Source organism: Peromyscus leucopus, chromosome 10 (genome assembly GCF_004664715.2).
Source record: "Peromyscus leucopus breed LL Stock chromosome 10, UCI_PerLeu_2.1, whole genome shotgun sequence".
In the NCBI taxonomy this organism is placed as follows: Eukaryota; Metazoa; Chordata; class Mammalia; order Rodentia; family Cricetidae; genus Peromyscus; species Peromyscus leucopus.
In genome coordinates, this window is record NC_051071.1 from 22,308,166 (window position 1) to 22,323,783 (window position 15,618).

A 15,618-nucleotide genomic window follows, 5' to 3' on the forward strand; every position below is an offset into this window, starting at 1 on the left:
ACTGTAAAATCTGAGGAAGGACACTACACACTTTGCTATGGGTCGGTCATTGAACACTGGGTGCCAGCTCTTTAGTTTTAATGAATGGAATCATTGAGTAAAATGAGTGGCTTTCCTTATTTTTTTAAATGGAATTACTTACTGTACAGTTCCCTGCAACATAGTTTTAAAAATAAATCTCACTAGAATCAAAGTAAAAAAGCAATTAATCATTTTCTTACTGATGTTTGTTGTTGTTTTTAGAGGGTGGAGATGGTGTGTCCTTGCCCAACCATCAAGTTATCTGCTGTCAACTTTGTGATTTGCCCTAGACTTTAGCCTATGGCACTAGTTGCCCCTGGGTTATTGTGGACTTCAACTGTCTATAAGAGTAGACACACTTTCTGTTTATCTTAGTTCTGTTTATTGAGGCTCCATTGGCAGGAGAGCTTTGCACACACCATTGAAATATGTGACCACGTTGAACAGCTGCTTCCTGCCACCATCTTGAGTAGTGAATACACATGAAATTTGTACTGACAATTCATGTTCTTAAGTAGAGGAGCCCCATGTTTACTGCAACTCACCTAAGAAATAGACAGTGTTTCCCTGTGCTCTCAGTACAACCCGGCGAGGTCCCCACAAAGCCAGTCTTGGGCACCCTGCACATCCTCACGATTTACTTGCCACCTCACCGCACTCTCTATGGCTGTGTCTACTCTAGGTCCCTCATGGAGTACAATCATTAACTCTTTTTTTTATGTGTGTAACTGTTTTCATGGTGTACAATTCCCTTCCTTTGAGGATGAATAGTACTCTTTTGTGTAGATAGCCTACAGTTTCTTTATCCATCCATCCACCGAGGAGTATCTGAGTTTCTTATAGTAATGTGCTCTTCAACCCTCCCTTCACTTTTTTGACATGTGAGGGTCTTCCCATTTGTGCAAATAGACTTCAAGATCCCAAAGAAACTAAAAGCCACAGATGTTTGAGTTCCGTGTGCAAAATGGTGTTGGGTTTGCATATAAAATGGGAACATTTCCCCATGTATATTACTACTTGATTGTTTACAACACCTAATTCTACATAAATAATATAGGCTATGTACTGTGTTGTTTTAAAGGAATGCAAAAATCATCTGTACATATTCAATGTAGATGCATAGATTTTGTTACCGTAAATAATTTTGCGGTATGTTTTTTTGAATCCATGGATATATGAAACCTTAGAGAAGGCTAACAGTACCTTCATCTACTTTTTAAAAAATGAAACATAGGAAAGCTAGAGTGGATTTTAACATCTTTCGTCTAGTTACTGAAGATACTTACTAAAATATTAGTGAACTTCCAGCTTTCTGTTGTAACATCTGTACCGTATTTAATTGCTTGATTTCTGCCACCTCAGACTGGAGGATGAACTGTGATAGTTGCTTAATGCCATAAACTATTTTTTTTACAATGAAATCATGTTCCTTAGGTCATTTTTTTTTAGATTCAAGTGTATTTTGAAAGAGTGTTTATTCATTTCTGTCTTCAAGCTTTTTAAGCAATTGCCGTAAAGTAACAAATCAGAAAACACAAATAAAGTAGCATATGTACTGATTTTTGACTGAATTTAAAAAAAAAAAAAACTTTACTAGAAACAGAAGGTGCTTAGAAAAACATGATCCTTTAATTGGGATGACATGGAGTAGTATGTGTAGTTAACCAAGTACAGACCAAATATATGCTGTGTCTCTGACCCGGCCTGAGGGGACTTAAATGACTTTTCCAATAAATATCTCAAGCCTGGGGAAATGGCAACAATGACATGGTCCAAAATGAAGAGTCAGAACTTCTTAGATAGAATACTGTTTAATTTTTTCTTCCCAGACACTCAGTCATTCTCATTCAGACACACAAGCTTGCCTACAACTCTCCGTTTCCTAACAGATGTACTTTCCATGTAAAATCAAGAGCAAGCAAGGCAGACCCTGAGTGTTTTCACTCACTGGAGGGGGTCTCTGAAGAAGGGACCACCATAACAGATACATTGTATATGCGTACTGCAAATGCCTTTAAAGAGAGAGAGTAATTTAGTGAAGAAAATCGGGAACCACCGTTAATCTCCAGTTCGCGTAAAAAAGACACTAGATGGTGCTGTGAACCAAGAAGTGTGGTAAGGTGCTAAGGTGCGCCCGGGAGTGAAACCCTGCTCGGCTAACACTGCTCCCCTCTCCTTGCCCTTCCCGGATCAGCACACCTTACCTGGCTTGTGAGAGACATTTGCCAGTCATGGCTTAGGAACCAAATGAGAATTTATTTAACTGAATTTATATGTATTTCCAAACAAAACTAGCGTTGAGTTTGCTAATAACAGTGAAGCAAGAAGAGATGTGAATTTGAGATCAGATGACCTCAAATATTTGGGGCAAAGTCCATGCCCAGTTGAGACTAGGCTCTTAGGGAAGGGAGACAGCTACTACGAAGGGTTTGATTGGCAGCCATGTTTGTTCAGGACAACACCTTCTTACAAATTCATCTGAGGTGAAATTGTATATATAAAGTCATTTCTTTTCTTTCCTACTATTCTTTCTGAAGGAATACCCTTGTGGAAAATTGTGTTTCATCAGGCTAGCTTTGAATAGACAATCTGAACATTCATTTCTAGAAACATCAGTTTGCCTCATTCTCCCACTTCTGTTCACAGACAGTTTATTGGAGATTCACTCAGGTTCACAGGACTACAAAACAGTTTAACAAGTGGCCATGTGGACAGAAAAGACACACAGGTCCTCACTGAGAAAATGATAAGCTTATATAATATTTGCAAGAACTGAATGTGAGACAGGTCAGTGGGGAAAGACAAAGAACTAACATGATTTCAGTATATCTTATTCTATTACTTAAAAAATAAGACTGGCGTAGACCCTGAAGACTCAGCTACTTAAAAAATGGTTTAGAAGATTCAATTTTTAGTCTACATTAGAATTTAAGGAAGTTCAAATAAAGTCCTTTCACAGTATTTTTTTTTAAATCTAAACATATAAATAAGTTAGTCATTGTTCTCATAGGACGTATTAAAGTTGGTTGTAGAGTAAACCATTTTTGAGCTTTCAAGTTTTATTTTCATTTTGTGGCTGTGGAAAGCCAGTAGGTTTGAAAAATCAGGATATAATAGCTGTATTTGATTGGTGAAGATTGTAACCTGGTAACTAGATGCTATCTGATTAGCCTGGTATTCTTTCAGAGACCACCCAATAAAGTGTATTCAGTTAAAGAAGTTGCTACTTTAGAGGAAAAGATAGTAATCTGGACATGTATTGTCTCTCCTAGCATCTACGTGCTTTATATGAATAATATTTGTGTGATATCAGAATTGCTTTGGCCTTGGCTTTAGTGTAGAAAACCAAGCCAGGAATTTACCTGTTGACAAAAAAAAAAAAAGAAAGAAAGAAAAGAAAGAAAAAAACCAGGAGACACCAGGGCCTGCCACCAGGGGTCGGCACAGCCAAAGGCTACGGCAAGCTGGGGGAAAAATAGCTACAAATGAAAATCTGCCAGCACGATCCAAGCCATTTCATTTTCTCAGAGGCTGGGGGCCCTGTTGGATCAGGAATCATGTTGTCGTTGCGTTTCAGTAGGACCAGAGCAGTAGAAATGAGGCTCAGTGTCTTACAAGCGCTCCTCTATCAAAACACTTAGGAAATAGCTCTGTGTATAGCAAGATTCGGTTCACGTAGGAATTCCTTCAGTGAATTTGAGCTAGCCTGCCCCCGCCACATCCCTATTAGTATAGTAAACTTTGTTTCACCCAGTGTTAATTCTTAAAGATCCATCAAGGCAGAAATGCTCAGTTGTGGGTGGAAACATGAATACCTAATTGTTTGGAGAGCTTAGGTTAACTCACTGTTAGTATGTCAACTAAACCTGAGTATAGATGTCTCAGGAAGCATGTATTTTAGAACTCTCCTGAAGTCCTAGACTTGTGAACCCTAGTGTGACTTTTACTCCCACTGAAGTCTTTGTTAGCCAGTCAAACCCTAGCTAGGCAAGTGAAATCTCCTTTGTGATATCTTAGTTTTACAGTTGTTATTACCAGTTCAGCACTTTTTATCCATTTACTCTCTAGCAATAGGGTTACTGTCTAACCATCCAAAACCTGTGCTATATCAGCATCCTCCTCCCCTTCTCCCTGTGTATAGTTCCTAGATTTCACTGACAATCTGAGTCCTTGTATCCACCTCAGTGCTTCTCTCGTGTCCACAGCCCACTGTCCCCTCCTTGTCAGCATCTCTTACACAGGACCTCTGTTCTTATTCCAGTAGTGACTATACCAGTCAGACAGCAAGGGCTCATTACCACTATTTTCAGCAGCCTGCTGTCTTGTGTCTCCTGATGGCCTTGGAATATGAACTACCTAGATACACCATATGTCATTTACGCTATCCAGTTCCCATCAGGGTCTGTCTTGCAGCTTCGAGCCAGGGGGATTCAAGGTTCTGCTTCTGCCCATATATTCCCATAATTGTGTCCTGTCTCCTCACCGCCCCCAGAAAGGTACTAATTCCTATAATGCACAGTTTCTTCCCATTCCCTACATCATGCCACGTATCCTCTGGTAACCTTTACTATCTTTTGTGGTCACATCCTTTAGTCTTGAGAAACAAGGGGTACCCAAGAAAGGCCATCTAAGACATTGTAGTGCTGAAGAACAAAATCCTGGTGCACATGTGTTCTAGAGAAGCACTCTACCACAGAACTACTTGTCTAGCCTGCCATATGAGTGTGAGGATTAGAGGGGTAGGGACGACCTGGTATTCTAGAAAGACCTTTAAGCCATGTATTGTTCATATTCCTGGTCAAACAATCTAAAATTATTTTAAAATCTGAAATGCTTTCTGCTACTTATGTGATCTAGAAAAAAAACAAGTGACTTCATTCCTCAAACCTGTTTCCTCAACTAGTAGACCAGTTGCCCACTTTGTGTTATTTTTATGGAAAAAAAAAAAAAAAAAAAAAAAAACAAATGAAATGGAGCTGCTTCTTCTATATCAGACTCTATTATAAAACACATTATACCTGACTTTATTCTCACACCCCCAAGGGGATGGCTATATTGCTAACTCTGTGTTAGACTTGAAGAGGCTAAGAACAGAAGACTCCAGTCTGTTGTCCTGGGCCTGGAGAGTGTAAGAATAAGTGGAACATAATAAACAGGCTCACAAATGCTTTCTCTGTTCCTTCTAATGCTTAGGAGTCATGACCTGTGAGGTGAGCATCTTACAGTTTGTGACTTGGAGCCCATATGTGGGGTTGGGGGTAACTCCAGACCATATCTTATGGCTTATAAAGTGCTATAATGCCGTCATCCTAGGTCACTGTTTCCCCTGTTGTTAAAAATTGACAACTTTAGAAAACACTGTTTCATGGGAGATTTCCTAATATTCTGGCTCTTAGCATCTCTCCACCCCTTCTTCCTCTATGTTCCCTTAAGAACAGGAGTTATAGTATAGATATACCCATAGAATCTGGGTACCACCTGATCAGTTCTCTGTATTTTTACTAGGTAGACTTTTTGTAATTGTCTCCATCTCTTGCAAAGATGTGAGAGCTACAGTTTATCTGTGGATACAAGGACTAGTAGAATGCAATTAGAAATTATGCTGTTTTAGCCAGGCGGTGTGGTGCACGCCTTTAATCCCAGCATTCGGGAGGCAGAGGCAGGCAGATCTCTGTGAGTTCGAGGCCAGTCTGGACTATAGAGTGAGTTCCAGAAGAGGCACAAAGCTACACAGAGAAACCCTGTCTCGAAAAACCAAAAGAAAAGAAAAGAAAAAGAAAGAAAGAAATTATGCTTTTTTAGTAAAGTGATAAAAAGTTCTCCTCTAAGATCCGTGACCTCACTAGCTCTGGGAAATTGGGTAGATTCCTAGTATTAGGCATGATTTGATCCTGTTGAGCAGGCCTTAAGTGAAAACAGAGAAATCGTTGGTTGCCACCCATATATGGGTGCCACTATTGCACTGTTATATCTTGCCATGCTGGCCGTTGCTGTTACATTCCTAAGTGTTACAGCTGGGTAGGACTGACGGTTACTTCTTCCACAGTAGCTTTTATAGCACCTCTTGGTATGACAAAAGCTAATTAATCCTCAGGGAGGAGATTTTCAAGTCAGATCCAGCTTGGCGACTCCAGGTCTTATGTCTAAACTACATGGTATCTTTAGCAATAGGGACTTACCTTCAACCTCCAGAATGCAACCAAGAGCAACTGCAATAGCCTGTATTGTTTTGAGGGTATCCTGAACTCCCCTGACCAACAACTCAAAAGAGGGTCTCTCCTTCCTGGTGCTGGGGTTTTTGTTACATAGTCTCTAGCTCTTGCAAGGAGCACTGTCAGTCCCGATAGTATATATTGTATATGTATACAGCATGGGTTTATATGTATTTATGTAATTAATAAGTAATGATACGACTTCATAGTATTTTGAAATAGTATTTGGTTTGAGGGCCCAACCACCCAGCGATGAGCATCTTGGTGCAACTCTACCCTCTCTCACTGACGTTTCTTTCTTCTCTTGCTTTTTTTTTTTTTTTTTTTTTTCTACACAGAACATAGTTTTGGCCTTCAACTGCTAATGAGTGATATTAACTCATCCGTGGAAAGCCTTAACTCAGCTTGCAACATGCAGTCTGACACTGACACCGCGCCGCTCCTTCAGAACGGCCAGCACGCCGGCAACCAGCCGGCCGCCTCGGGCTCTCGAGGCCAGCAGGCTCAGGCATCGCCCAAGCAAAAAGTGCAGCGGTCCCAGCCTGTTCATATTCTCCCCATCAGGTGGGCCCAGCGAAGGTACTGTATAGCCCGTTTTTTTTATTCTTTGGGGTTCAAATGGGGGTGGGAAATGACTATAGAATCAAGTTAAATGGGTTTCTCTCAATAGCAAGTACAGTTGTCATCCTATAACCTTGGGGAAACTGAGCTCAGCCCTAAAGCCAAAGCACAGTCCTGAGCCCCCTGTTTATGGTAGTTTTCCCTACACATACCTACCAGTGGTGAACTCTGGCTTGGAAATTAGACACCATAAGATGCACAACAATAATTAATAGCAAAACAGAACGATTGTAACAATAATGGAAGTCACATGAGTGGGTCCTCCCCTCGTGACAGTGAGACGACACAGTGTGATAAGGTAGAAGGAAGCAAGTGGAGCAGACTGGTGTCACACTGTGCCAGGCTCCTTTCGACAGTCTGTGGGATTGCCATCAGGATTTTCAAATCACGCCTGTGCCAGCTGACCTCAACTGAAAGTGCGGCTCTCAGTGGCCCTGGGTATACTAAGCAACACTGCAGTGTTTGGTGTGAACTCGCTGCCTGTACATTCTCCGCAGCTCCAGCTTCACAGCTGAAACCACGACCATGCTCCAGGTTTTTGTTCTCCAGAGTAGGATCCGTAGACCAGCTGCAGTGTCCTCCGGGGCCTAGTCAAAAATGTACAGTTCCACACTTCAGCCGTGGTTCTGTTCTGGCCTTAGCCCTAGGGGACTGCACAGGAAAGCATATCTGTCCTGGTGAGAAGAGAGCACTGGGACCTTGAGGGAACTTCCTGGGAGGTGGCAGGTCTCCGAGCTGAATCCGAGCTAATAAGAAAATGGAAGGCTGGGAAGTGGATGCAAAGCACAGGCTCTCAAGGGCTACTGGAGCTTTCCCAGCAACTGACTGGGCAGAGGAAGGCTTAGAACATGGAAGAGAGGATATGTTTTGGTTTAGGCAGTGTAGTTATGGCCTTAAGGGTTGTGGGGCAGGAGGAAGAGGTCACCATGGCTGTAGAGAATGCACTGATGTGAAAGCTGTCAGAGGAGGCCAGAGGCCTGTAGGTGATGGGGTCACCATATGGAGAAGGGTGCAGTTGAGGGTACTGCTGAGCAGGGTGCATGGGACTTGTGGATGGACTTAGAAAACAGGCAGGCGTGGGAGAGTGGCTGGCTTTGTGTTGAGCCAACGCAAGGAAGGTAATTAGAGTGTTCAGACGATAGAGAGGCCCGCAGTCATCTCTGGTTTATGAAACCAACCAAGTTGAGGAAGGCAGCTCTTGAGGAGCACACTGCCTTTGCCTGACCCAGTCTCAGGTCCCCCATGAGTTTCAGGCATGCATGACCGAGCAAGGATGATGAGCTCTTAATACAAGCCTGCTCCTGCCCCTCTGGGAATTCACAGATGTGTGTGTAGTGGACTGTGCTTGGGATTATTGCCCAGCCTCTGTCCAGCTGGAGTTGTAGTGGCTGTACTTTCTCCGCACTGCCTATTCTGGAATGTTCTACTCCCCCATGCTTCCAGAAACTTCTAAAAGGGTTCTTTCTGGTCTGACATTTTAAGTCTTCTTTAGCCTCAGTGACTAGCTTCCCCTAAGTGTGTCCTCTTTCCTAGGAGGTGGTGAAGGGTGTTGGACTCTTGGTTAGCTGCCTTTCAGGCTTTCTGTTTTTTGTTATAGTCATGGGGTGAATTGACCCTCTCACCCATTTCTGGCTTCTGTTGTGTCTGGAAGAGAAACTCATTTCTTTATGAGTTTTTCCAAGGTTCAAGGGTCTACTAGCTGCCCATCCAAAGCTGCCTTGAGGGTACCCCAGCATGAAGGAGCCTTCCTAAAACCCAGAGGAGAAAGGGCCCAAGGGTGTCAGGAGGAGGGTAACACCAGAGAACCTGGCTTCTGATGAGAGTTCATGTGTTGCCCAGGACATTTCAGCTTCAGATGCTAGCTGAACTTGTCATTTGTGTGATATCATTGGTGCCTCTGATCAGTAGGACAACAGCACTGGCTATTGCAAGGTGACAGGCATCCTTGCCTGCCATTGGCTCTTCTCTTGGGTGCGTAAGGGTCTCTTGTCTCTTACCGTCAAGTGAGACTTGTTTTAAATGGTTAGAACAGAATTGACATGCTCTACAAAGTGACACACCTGTTGAGCAATGAGCAACAGGCTCCATAAAATTTTCTCATTTATTATCTGGAGTCATTCTCACCCAAGTCCTATGTGGTTGTTGCTTTGGATCACTCGAAAAGCCTAGGCTCAAGAGGTTGCTCTCCAGCCTACATAAGAAAGCCCTAGAGTAGTGGTTCTCGACCTTCCTAATGCTGTGACCCTTTAATACAGTTCCTCATGGTGTGGTGACCCCAACCATAAAATTACCTTGTTGCTACTTCATAACTGTAGTTTTGCTACTGTTATGAATCGTAATGTAAATAACTGATGTAAGGATGTCTGATACGTTGAAAATTGCTGCCATAGAGTTTCATGATAGGTGCTGGGTACATACTATGGGTGGGTTCCCAGTGGTTCCCACAGGCTAATGGAGCAGGAGGAGGGCTCAGGCGAGGGAGACTTCTCAGGCAGATGAGCCAGGCAAGGTTTTGGAAGCATGGCCACCTCCACCTCCCAGGTCCTGGCCACCTTGATATCCCTGGATCTCAGTCCCTCTCCACAGACACTTTAGTTTTGTAGCCTCAGGGACAATCTTTTAATGTGGGCCTCTGTAACAGGAATTGCTGTCATCTTTGCGTAGTGCCCCTTAATTATGCTTCTGCGCAGTATCTGTGAAATGTTATAGCTTAAAAAAAAAATTAATGATGTTAAAAATTGAAATTATAAATTTTCAAAACGCCCTAATAAAAAAGCTGGTGGGACATCAGAAACAGTCCTCTCTGGTTCTGTAGATCAAAGATGCTGAGGCTGAAGCTGTTACAAGAGAAGGATTTGTTAACAATAAAAATAAGCTTTCGGCCACATCATCAAGCTGGTACAGGAACGACTTTCCCATGTTTCACAACACAGATGTCCTTCCTGCCTTGGAAGATCTGTTATCTTAAAAGTCAGTGCATCATTTCCCAGTCCACACAAAGTGGCAAGACAGATCTTCCTTTGAGGTTAGAGGTTGGTCGGTAAGGCCAGTGGTCACATAGTGAATTTTCAAGTAGCAATTCTCCCAGGAAGGCTCATAGATAAATGAACTTACCAGATTGTAAAGATATTCAAACAATTATTTGAAGATAATATACAAAAGGTAGTCCCAAGGTATGCTGAAAATGAAAGTTGAGCAGACCATGAGTAGACCAGACTGCTTCTCCTAAAAGGAAGGCTCTACACACTGGTCATGGCCCCTTGCTGGTGGGTGGGTATGTGGGTGCATGAGTGGGTAGGGTTATGTGGGCGGGTGGGTGGAATGAAATGTCTCCAGGAAACTCTAGGAAATGTGGTCAGGAGGTCACTAGCAGGACCGTGCAAAGAAAAGCACTGGGCATTTTGCATCGTTTGTAGCTTTGACTTTGAACTTGGTTCTTATGCTATTTTCATGATTATATCCAATTCATCATCCATTGCCTAATGGTGTGACAAGTGAGCTTTGGATTTTTCAAAGGAGGAAAGGAAGGAGAGGTGAAGCTGCGGAAGTGCCCAGGAGCTCGGAGGAGATAATGAATCGGTAAGGACACTCCGAGAAGACAGCTCCCTGAACCTGTGACTCCCAGTGTAGTACTAACCACCCTTCTGTACAACCTGAGCATTCCCGCCATTCAGGTGGGGAAATGTGAAACCCCCTCTAGGATTAGATATGTGTGCATTTCAGAGACTTGAATGAAGCTGCCTTTTTCACAGAACCTTTTTACATACGGGGGGGGGGGGGTACACGGTGAACAGATGGCCAACAGAACATCGTGTGCCGGGCAGCAAAAGATAGGTAGTGTAGTGGCCACTTTTAAAGTGTCTGAACGCTCAGAATTGATGGCCGCTCTCTGTCATATTCTCATCTTATAGAACAGAAACTGTACTCACTAACAAGCAGCTCCCCCTGTCTCCTCTACCCCTGGCAACTACCCATTCTATTTTCTGAATTCTACTAACTTGTATGCCCTACACAAGTGGAATCTTCCAGTATGTATCCTGTTACTGGATTATTTCTCTCAGCATAATTTCCTTAAGGCTCACTCATTTTATAGTATATGTCAGAATATCCTTCCTTCGTTTTTTAGATAATTCTCTTTTTAAGGCTGCATGATATTCCATCACAAGGACACACCACATTCCGCTATCCTATCCATTCACAGTTGGACAGGTGGGTTACTCCCCAGTTTTGTCCACCGTGAATAATGCTGTCATGAACACAGGTGTGCGAGCATCTCCAGAAATCCCGCGTTCTGTTCTCCGCGGCATAGATGCCACCGCAGCTGTGCTGTGATGCGGTAGGATGGCCCACGTTAACCGGTTTTTGCCTCCTGCAGGCGCGCTCAGGAGGAAGACCAGCAGCTGAGAACTTCTTCTCTGCCGGCCATCCCCAATCCGTTCCCGGAGCTCTCTGGTGGCCCTGGAAGCCCTGCCGTGGCCGGTGCTGCTGCCGCGGCCGCTGCTCCTCCGAGCAACGTGCCGCCGCCTCCGAGCAAGCCACCCACCAAGCAGGTGAGTGGTCCGTAGCTGCAGCACAGCGATGCATTTCCTTGTGGAAAAAGGTGGGAGGTTCTTAGATCACTCCTTGGGGTGGATTCTGGACTTCTGTCTCATGAGTCCTTTAAATTGATTGGTCTAAATTCAACTTAATAAGTTAGGAATGTGTGGGCGTAGTTTATAAAATTTCATTTATTTATGGGGGCAGCATGTGTGCTGTGGTACGTGTGTGAGGTCACAGTTCGATCCTGCCACTGTGTGGGTCCTGGAAGATCAACCTCAGGTCCTCGGGCTTGGTATCCAAGTGTCTTTAGCCTCTCACCAGGCTGAGGAATGCATCGCTGTGTTTTAAAGAGTCCTACCTGTGTGTTTTGGTTTGCTTTTTAATTAATGCTTTGATACTTGCAGATGAATTTTAGCTCTTTTAAAGAAATGGTGCTGCCAGGTCATCCTGGTCTGCCAGCCCTGCTACAGCACCCCTGGGCCGTCCTGAGCACCTACTCTTCAGTACGGGATACAGTCAGAGTTTCCTTCTGGAGGTCTTCACTTTGAATGGGGCCTGCTCACGGCCAAAGAATGGCCACTTGACCCCCGAGATAATGACCGCCCTTTTAAAACTTAAGTTTCTCTTTTGAAGTGGTACTGTGAAGGAGAGCTCTAGTCACTGCCCCCATGTGAGAAACTGCCCAGGGACAGCCACTCGGCTCATCAGAGACCCTGGCAGGGGAGTCTTGACACGTCAGACGCCCTGAGCAGTGGATAGGGAGCAGGGCACCCCATCTTACTGAAGTATGGCTCGGGATTGAATATAACAGACGCAGCCCACACCGAGAGGCTCCGTTCTGAGCGGCACATGTACTGCTCTGCTCACTTACTGCTCAGGTCGGCCCTGCGAATTCGGTTCAAGTGCCACCCGTCTCCTACGAGGGAGGAGAGCGAGGCCATGGTCAGCGTAGAGCTGTGCCTGACCTGCTTTCAAACACACGCAGCTGAGAGGAGTCTGTGCTTTCCCGCTCACACACCTCCGCTGTTCTCTGACCCTGGGAGCCAGCAAGCCGCCCTCTCCGCAGTCGGGGGGCATGCAGCCCCAGGCCCTTGTCTAGGACTCGCTGGCTTTGGAACACTGCTCCCCCGAGCGCCTCTCGAGCCGCCCACATTACAGCACTGTCAGACTTAGAAGGTGAGGTCAGTGTTCCTTGTCCGGGAGCCAGCACTGTCCTGGCTTCCGCACACGGTCACATGCTGAAGTGCATCTGGGCTGTCTACCTCCCTGGTGACCTTCTGCCTTGAGTAAGGATCCTGATGAGCGTGTATGGTTTGTCCCCGAGGTTGTTTACAAGTTTCCTGTCCTGAAGTAGACCACAAAAGTACTGTCTGGCCCTCGCCTTGGCTGGCAAGAGAATGAGCCTCCTCCCCACCGATTGTCCAAATTTGTAAGAATAAGGAAACCCGGGAATTTTGCCTGCTTGTGTTTTTCTTGGGATCAGAGTTGGCTCCTCATGAGAACAGCGCACTGGCGTGTTTGCCGTCAGATTCCTCAAGCCGACTGGGACCAGGGAGAGCAGGGAGGGGGTTTCTCACTTGTGGAGGGCTGTTGCTCTTCGTGGCTGTTTTTATTTTGTATTTATTCTTTGATAATCTCGTGCGTGTAAATTGTGTGTTTTGATCGTTATCCCCCATTGATCCCTCCCCACTCTCCTTCCCCCAAAGCCCCATCCTACTTACACTGCTTTTAATTTTTAAAATACATTTATGGAGTTAGTGGGGTGGGGGGACACATGTACTACACACAGCGAGTGTGGGCATCAGAGGGCAACGTGAAGGCCTTGATTCTCTTGTGTAGATTCCGTGGTTCGAGCCCTGTCCCACAGATCCTGTGGAGCCGTCTCTCCAGCCTTCTTGTTTGTATTCCACCCATTGAGTTCTAGTAAGCGTCAAGGCTGGCACTGAGCACGGACAGCTTACCAGTGGCTACGCCACTGAAGAAAGCAGCATGCTTTCCTTCTGCTTCAGTCCTGCGTTGGGAGTTGGAGGCCTTCCTCCACTTCCTTCAGTTTCCTCTCCACGGGTTTTTTCAGTGGCTGTTTAATGGGGCAAGAGTGGCCTAGATGTCTGGACCCCCAACTCTGGAGAAAGACTGCTGGGCTTAGACTTGTTGCTTATCACAGATAGCAAGCTCCCTAAGCGCCCATTCTTAGGAAGATGAGGGTGTGGGTGGACCACCACCACCCACCAACCCCTACCATGAGACAATCCCTTGAGTCAGGCACAGTGACCACGTGCTAAACACCAAAGACCTTGAGCACTGTAGAGTGCAGGATGGGCACATGTAACTCAGTAACCTGCAGGTGCTGGCTAGAGGCCTCAAGACTCAGGGAAGCGCAGGAGAGGGACTCTGCAGGGGACAGGAAAGAGCCCCAGCCCCAGTAATGCCAGCAGCAGTTTTGGTGCCATCTACCTCCAACCTGTCTGATGAGGCTATCATCCCAAGCCCTTAGCCTGTGCCAGCTCCTTGGCAGACCCTGCAGCTAGAAGCTGGCTGCTGAGCTTAGAGTGTCGGCGCTAAGAGCCAGACGCTACCCAAGGCAAAGGCACAAAGGAACAGCAGCTGATAGAAGAACATGGTGGTGTGCAGAGAGAAGTCTTCACTCCACCTGGAAGGATGGGGAAGTCTTCCGTAGCTACTCTGCACACTTTTGGGGGACCCCAGAGGGCACATCAGCCACCAGGTTGGTGGCTGTGCTGTGGCTGGCTTCCTGGCAGACGCTATGCCATAGTAGCCCTCAGTTCACCGAGGTCATCCTCATGGCTGGCAGCTATAACTGAACTTCCCATAAGTACCCCTAATCCTTTGACTTGGGGACATTGAAAATGTCCAAGAGTGGAAGCTTCCAATTGGAGATTACCATGTTGAAACCCAAACCTGCCAAGGGTACTTGTTCCTTCACCAACTAGGGCTTGACAGCTTCAGGGTTCCCAGGCTCTGTTCCTCATCCTGCATGGGAGCTATGATGATAGGGTAGGGTGGTCTAAACCCAACTCATGGCCATCCCCAGACAACCACTGTCCTGAGTCCAGCTTGTCTAGGGTGCTGTGGGCTCAGCAGCCTTGTGAGCCAGCTCCTGGTTGGGAGGGGCATGAGAGAGACCCCGTATCACTGAGCACTGCCGTAGTCACAGACAACAGTGGTGGTAACCCGGGTGCTGGATTTGTGGATTTCCAAGCTGTCTCAGCCACTGGCGGGATATATTTAGCTGCAGAGAACCAAACCTGGCTGGCTTCCTTCATGAGGACACTTAACTTTCATGGGCTAGGATATCTGGGGCAGAAAGCCGAGGCTGCCCTGGCCTTGTTCCGCGTTGTGGGACTTACACTCAGTCTCCGCAGCTGGAGCTGGAGTGACCAAAGTTGGGACTGTCATTCAGCAGCAACCTTTCCACCACAGGCAGTGAGCCAGGTGCTTGGACACCTGTAATGGTGAAAGGGGAAACTGAGGTACTCTATGGGGTGCCCCGGAGAACAGGACATGATGAATAGAGTTGAAGCTGGCTTGTACCATTCAAGTGCACGGCTTCTGAGAAAGACGGCAGTGGGGGACCCAGGGAGCTCAGAAGAGGGGGTCTGATTCATGCTAGGTAGTGCTGTAGACAGGGCCTTTTTTGAATTCATAACAAGCTCAGCAATGGCAGGCTTCTCTTTCTTTCAGCCAATAGAATTTCCTGTGGCCACACAATGACTCATTAGAGCATGTTTTTCCATTTGCTGTTTAAACACAATTAGTCTCATATTGTGCCTCATCATTAATGGGGCATAAATATTGTCTCAACTCCAATCAGTTCTTTTCTCTTTGCTTAAGTTTAAAAATTAATTTTCTGGAACTAAATTAATGGCCTTACATAGGATTCCACTCCTGCATTTACTAATGACCAGAGTGGGGTCTTCCGAGGCTTTAACTGCCCTTCAGTGAATGAGCTGCTATAGGAGAACCCTGTATAGTGGGACAGTCTAACCCTGGCCACCATGTGAAGAGTGGGCCCCAACCACACGTTCACTAGTCCTCCTGCTCTTACACCCCAAGGTTTGTCCTGTCATCTTCTCTGGTACCTTCTGAGATCAGAAGTTATCAGGACCTAGATTTCGCTGAAGTTTAACTTTATTTAGTTCGGAACCCCTGCCTGAGGCAGATTGTGACTGTTTTAAAGAAGTCAGTCCCTGGGCTGTAGCTGGTT

The 15,618-nt window shown here is 45.6% G+C and overlaps 1 protein-coding gene across 4 annotated transcripts in view; it reads left to right on the plus strand.

Annotated features, from left to right (window-relative positions):
• Positions 1–15,618, plus strand: part of Grb10 (growth factor receptor bound protein 10) — a 104,043-nt gene that overhangs the window by 56,548 nt on the left and 31,877 nt on the right. For 3 of the 4 annotated variants that reach the window (XM_028882958.2, XM_028882956.2, XM_028882959.2), the window contains exons 3-5: positions 6,572–6,812; positions 10,350–10,433; positions 11,230–11,404. In XM_028882958.2, the coding sequence (XP_028738791.1) occupies positions 6,598–6,812; positions 10,350–10,433; positions 11,230–11,404 (474 nt within the window). In that variant the 5' untranslated portion in view covers positions 6,572–6,597. The remainder of the gene's footprint in view (positions 1–6,571; positions 6,813–10,349; positions 10,434–11,229; positions 11,405–15,618) is intronic. The other variant, XM_028882957.2, reaches the window with a different exon arrangement.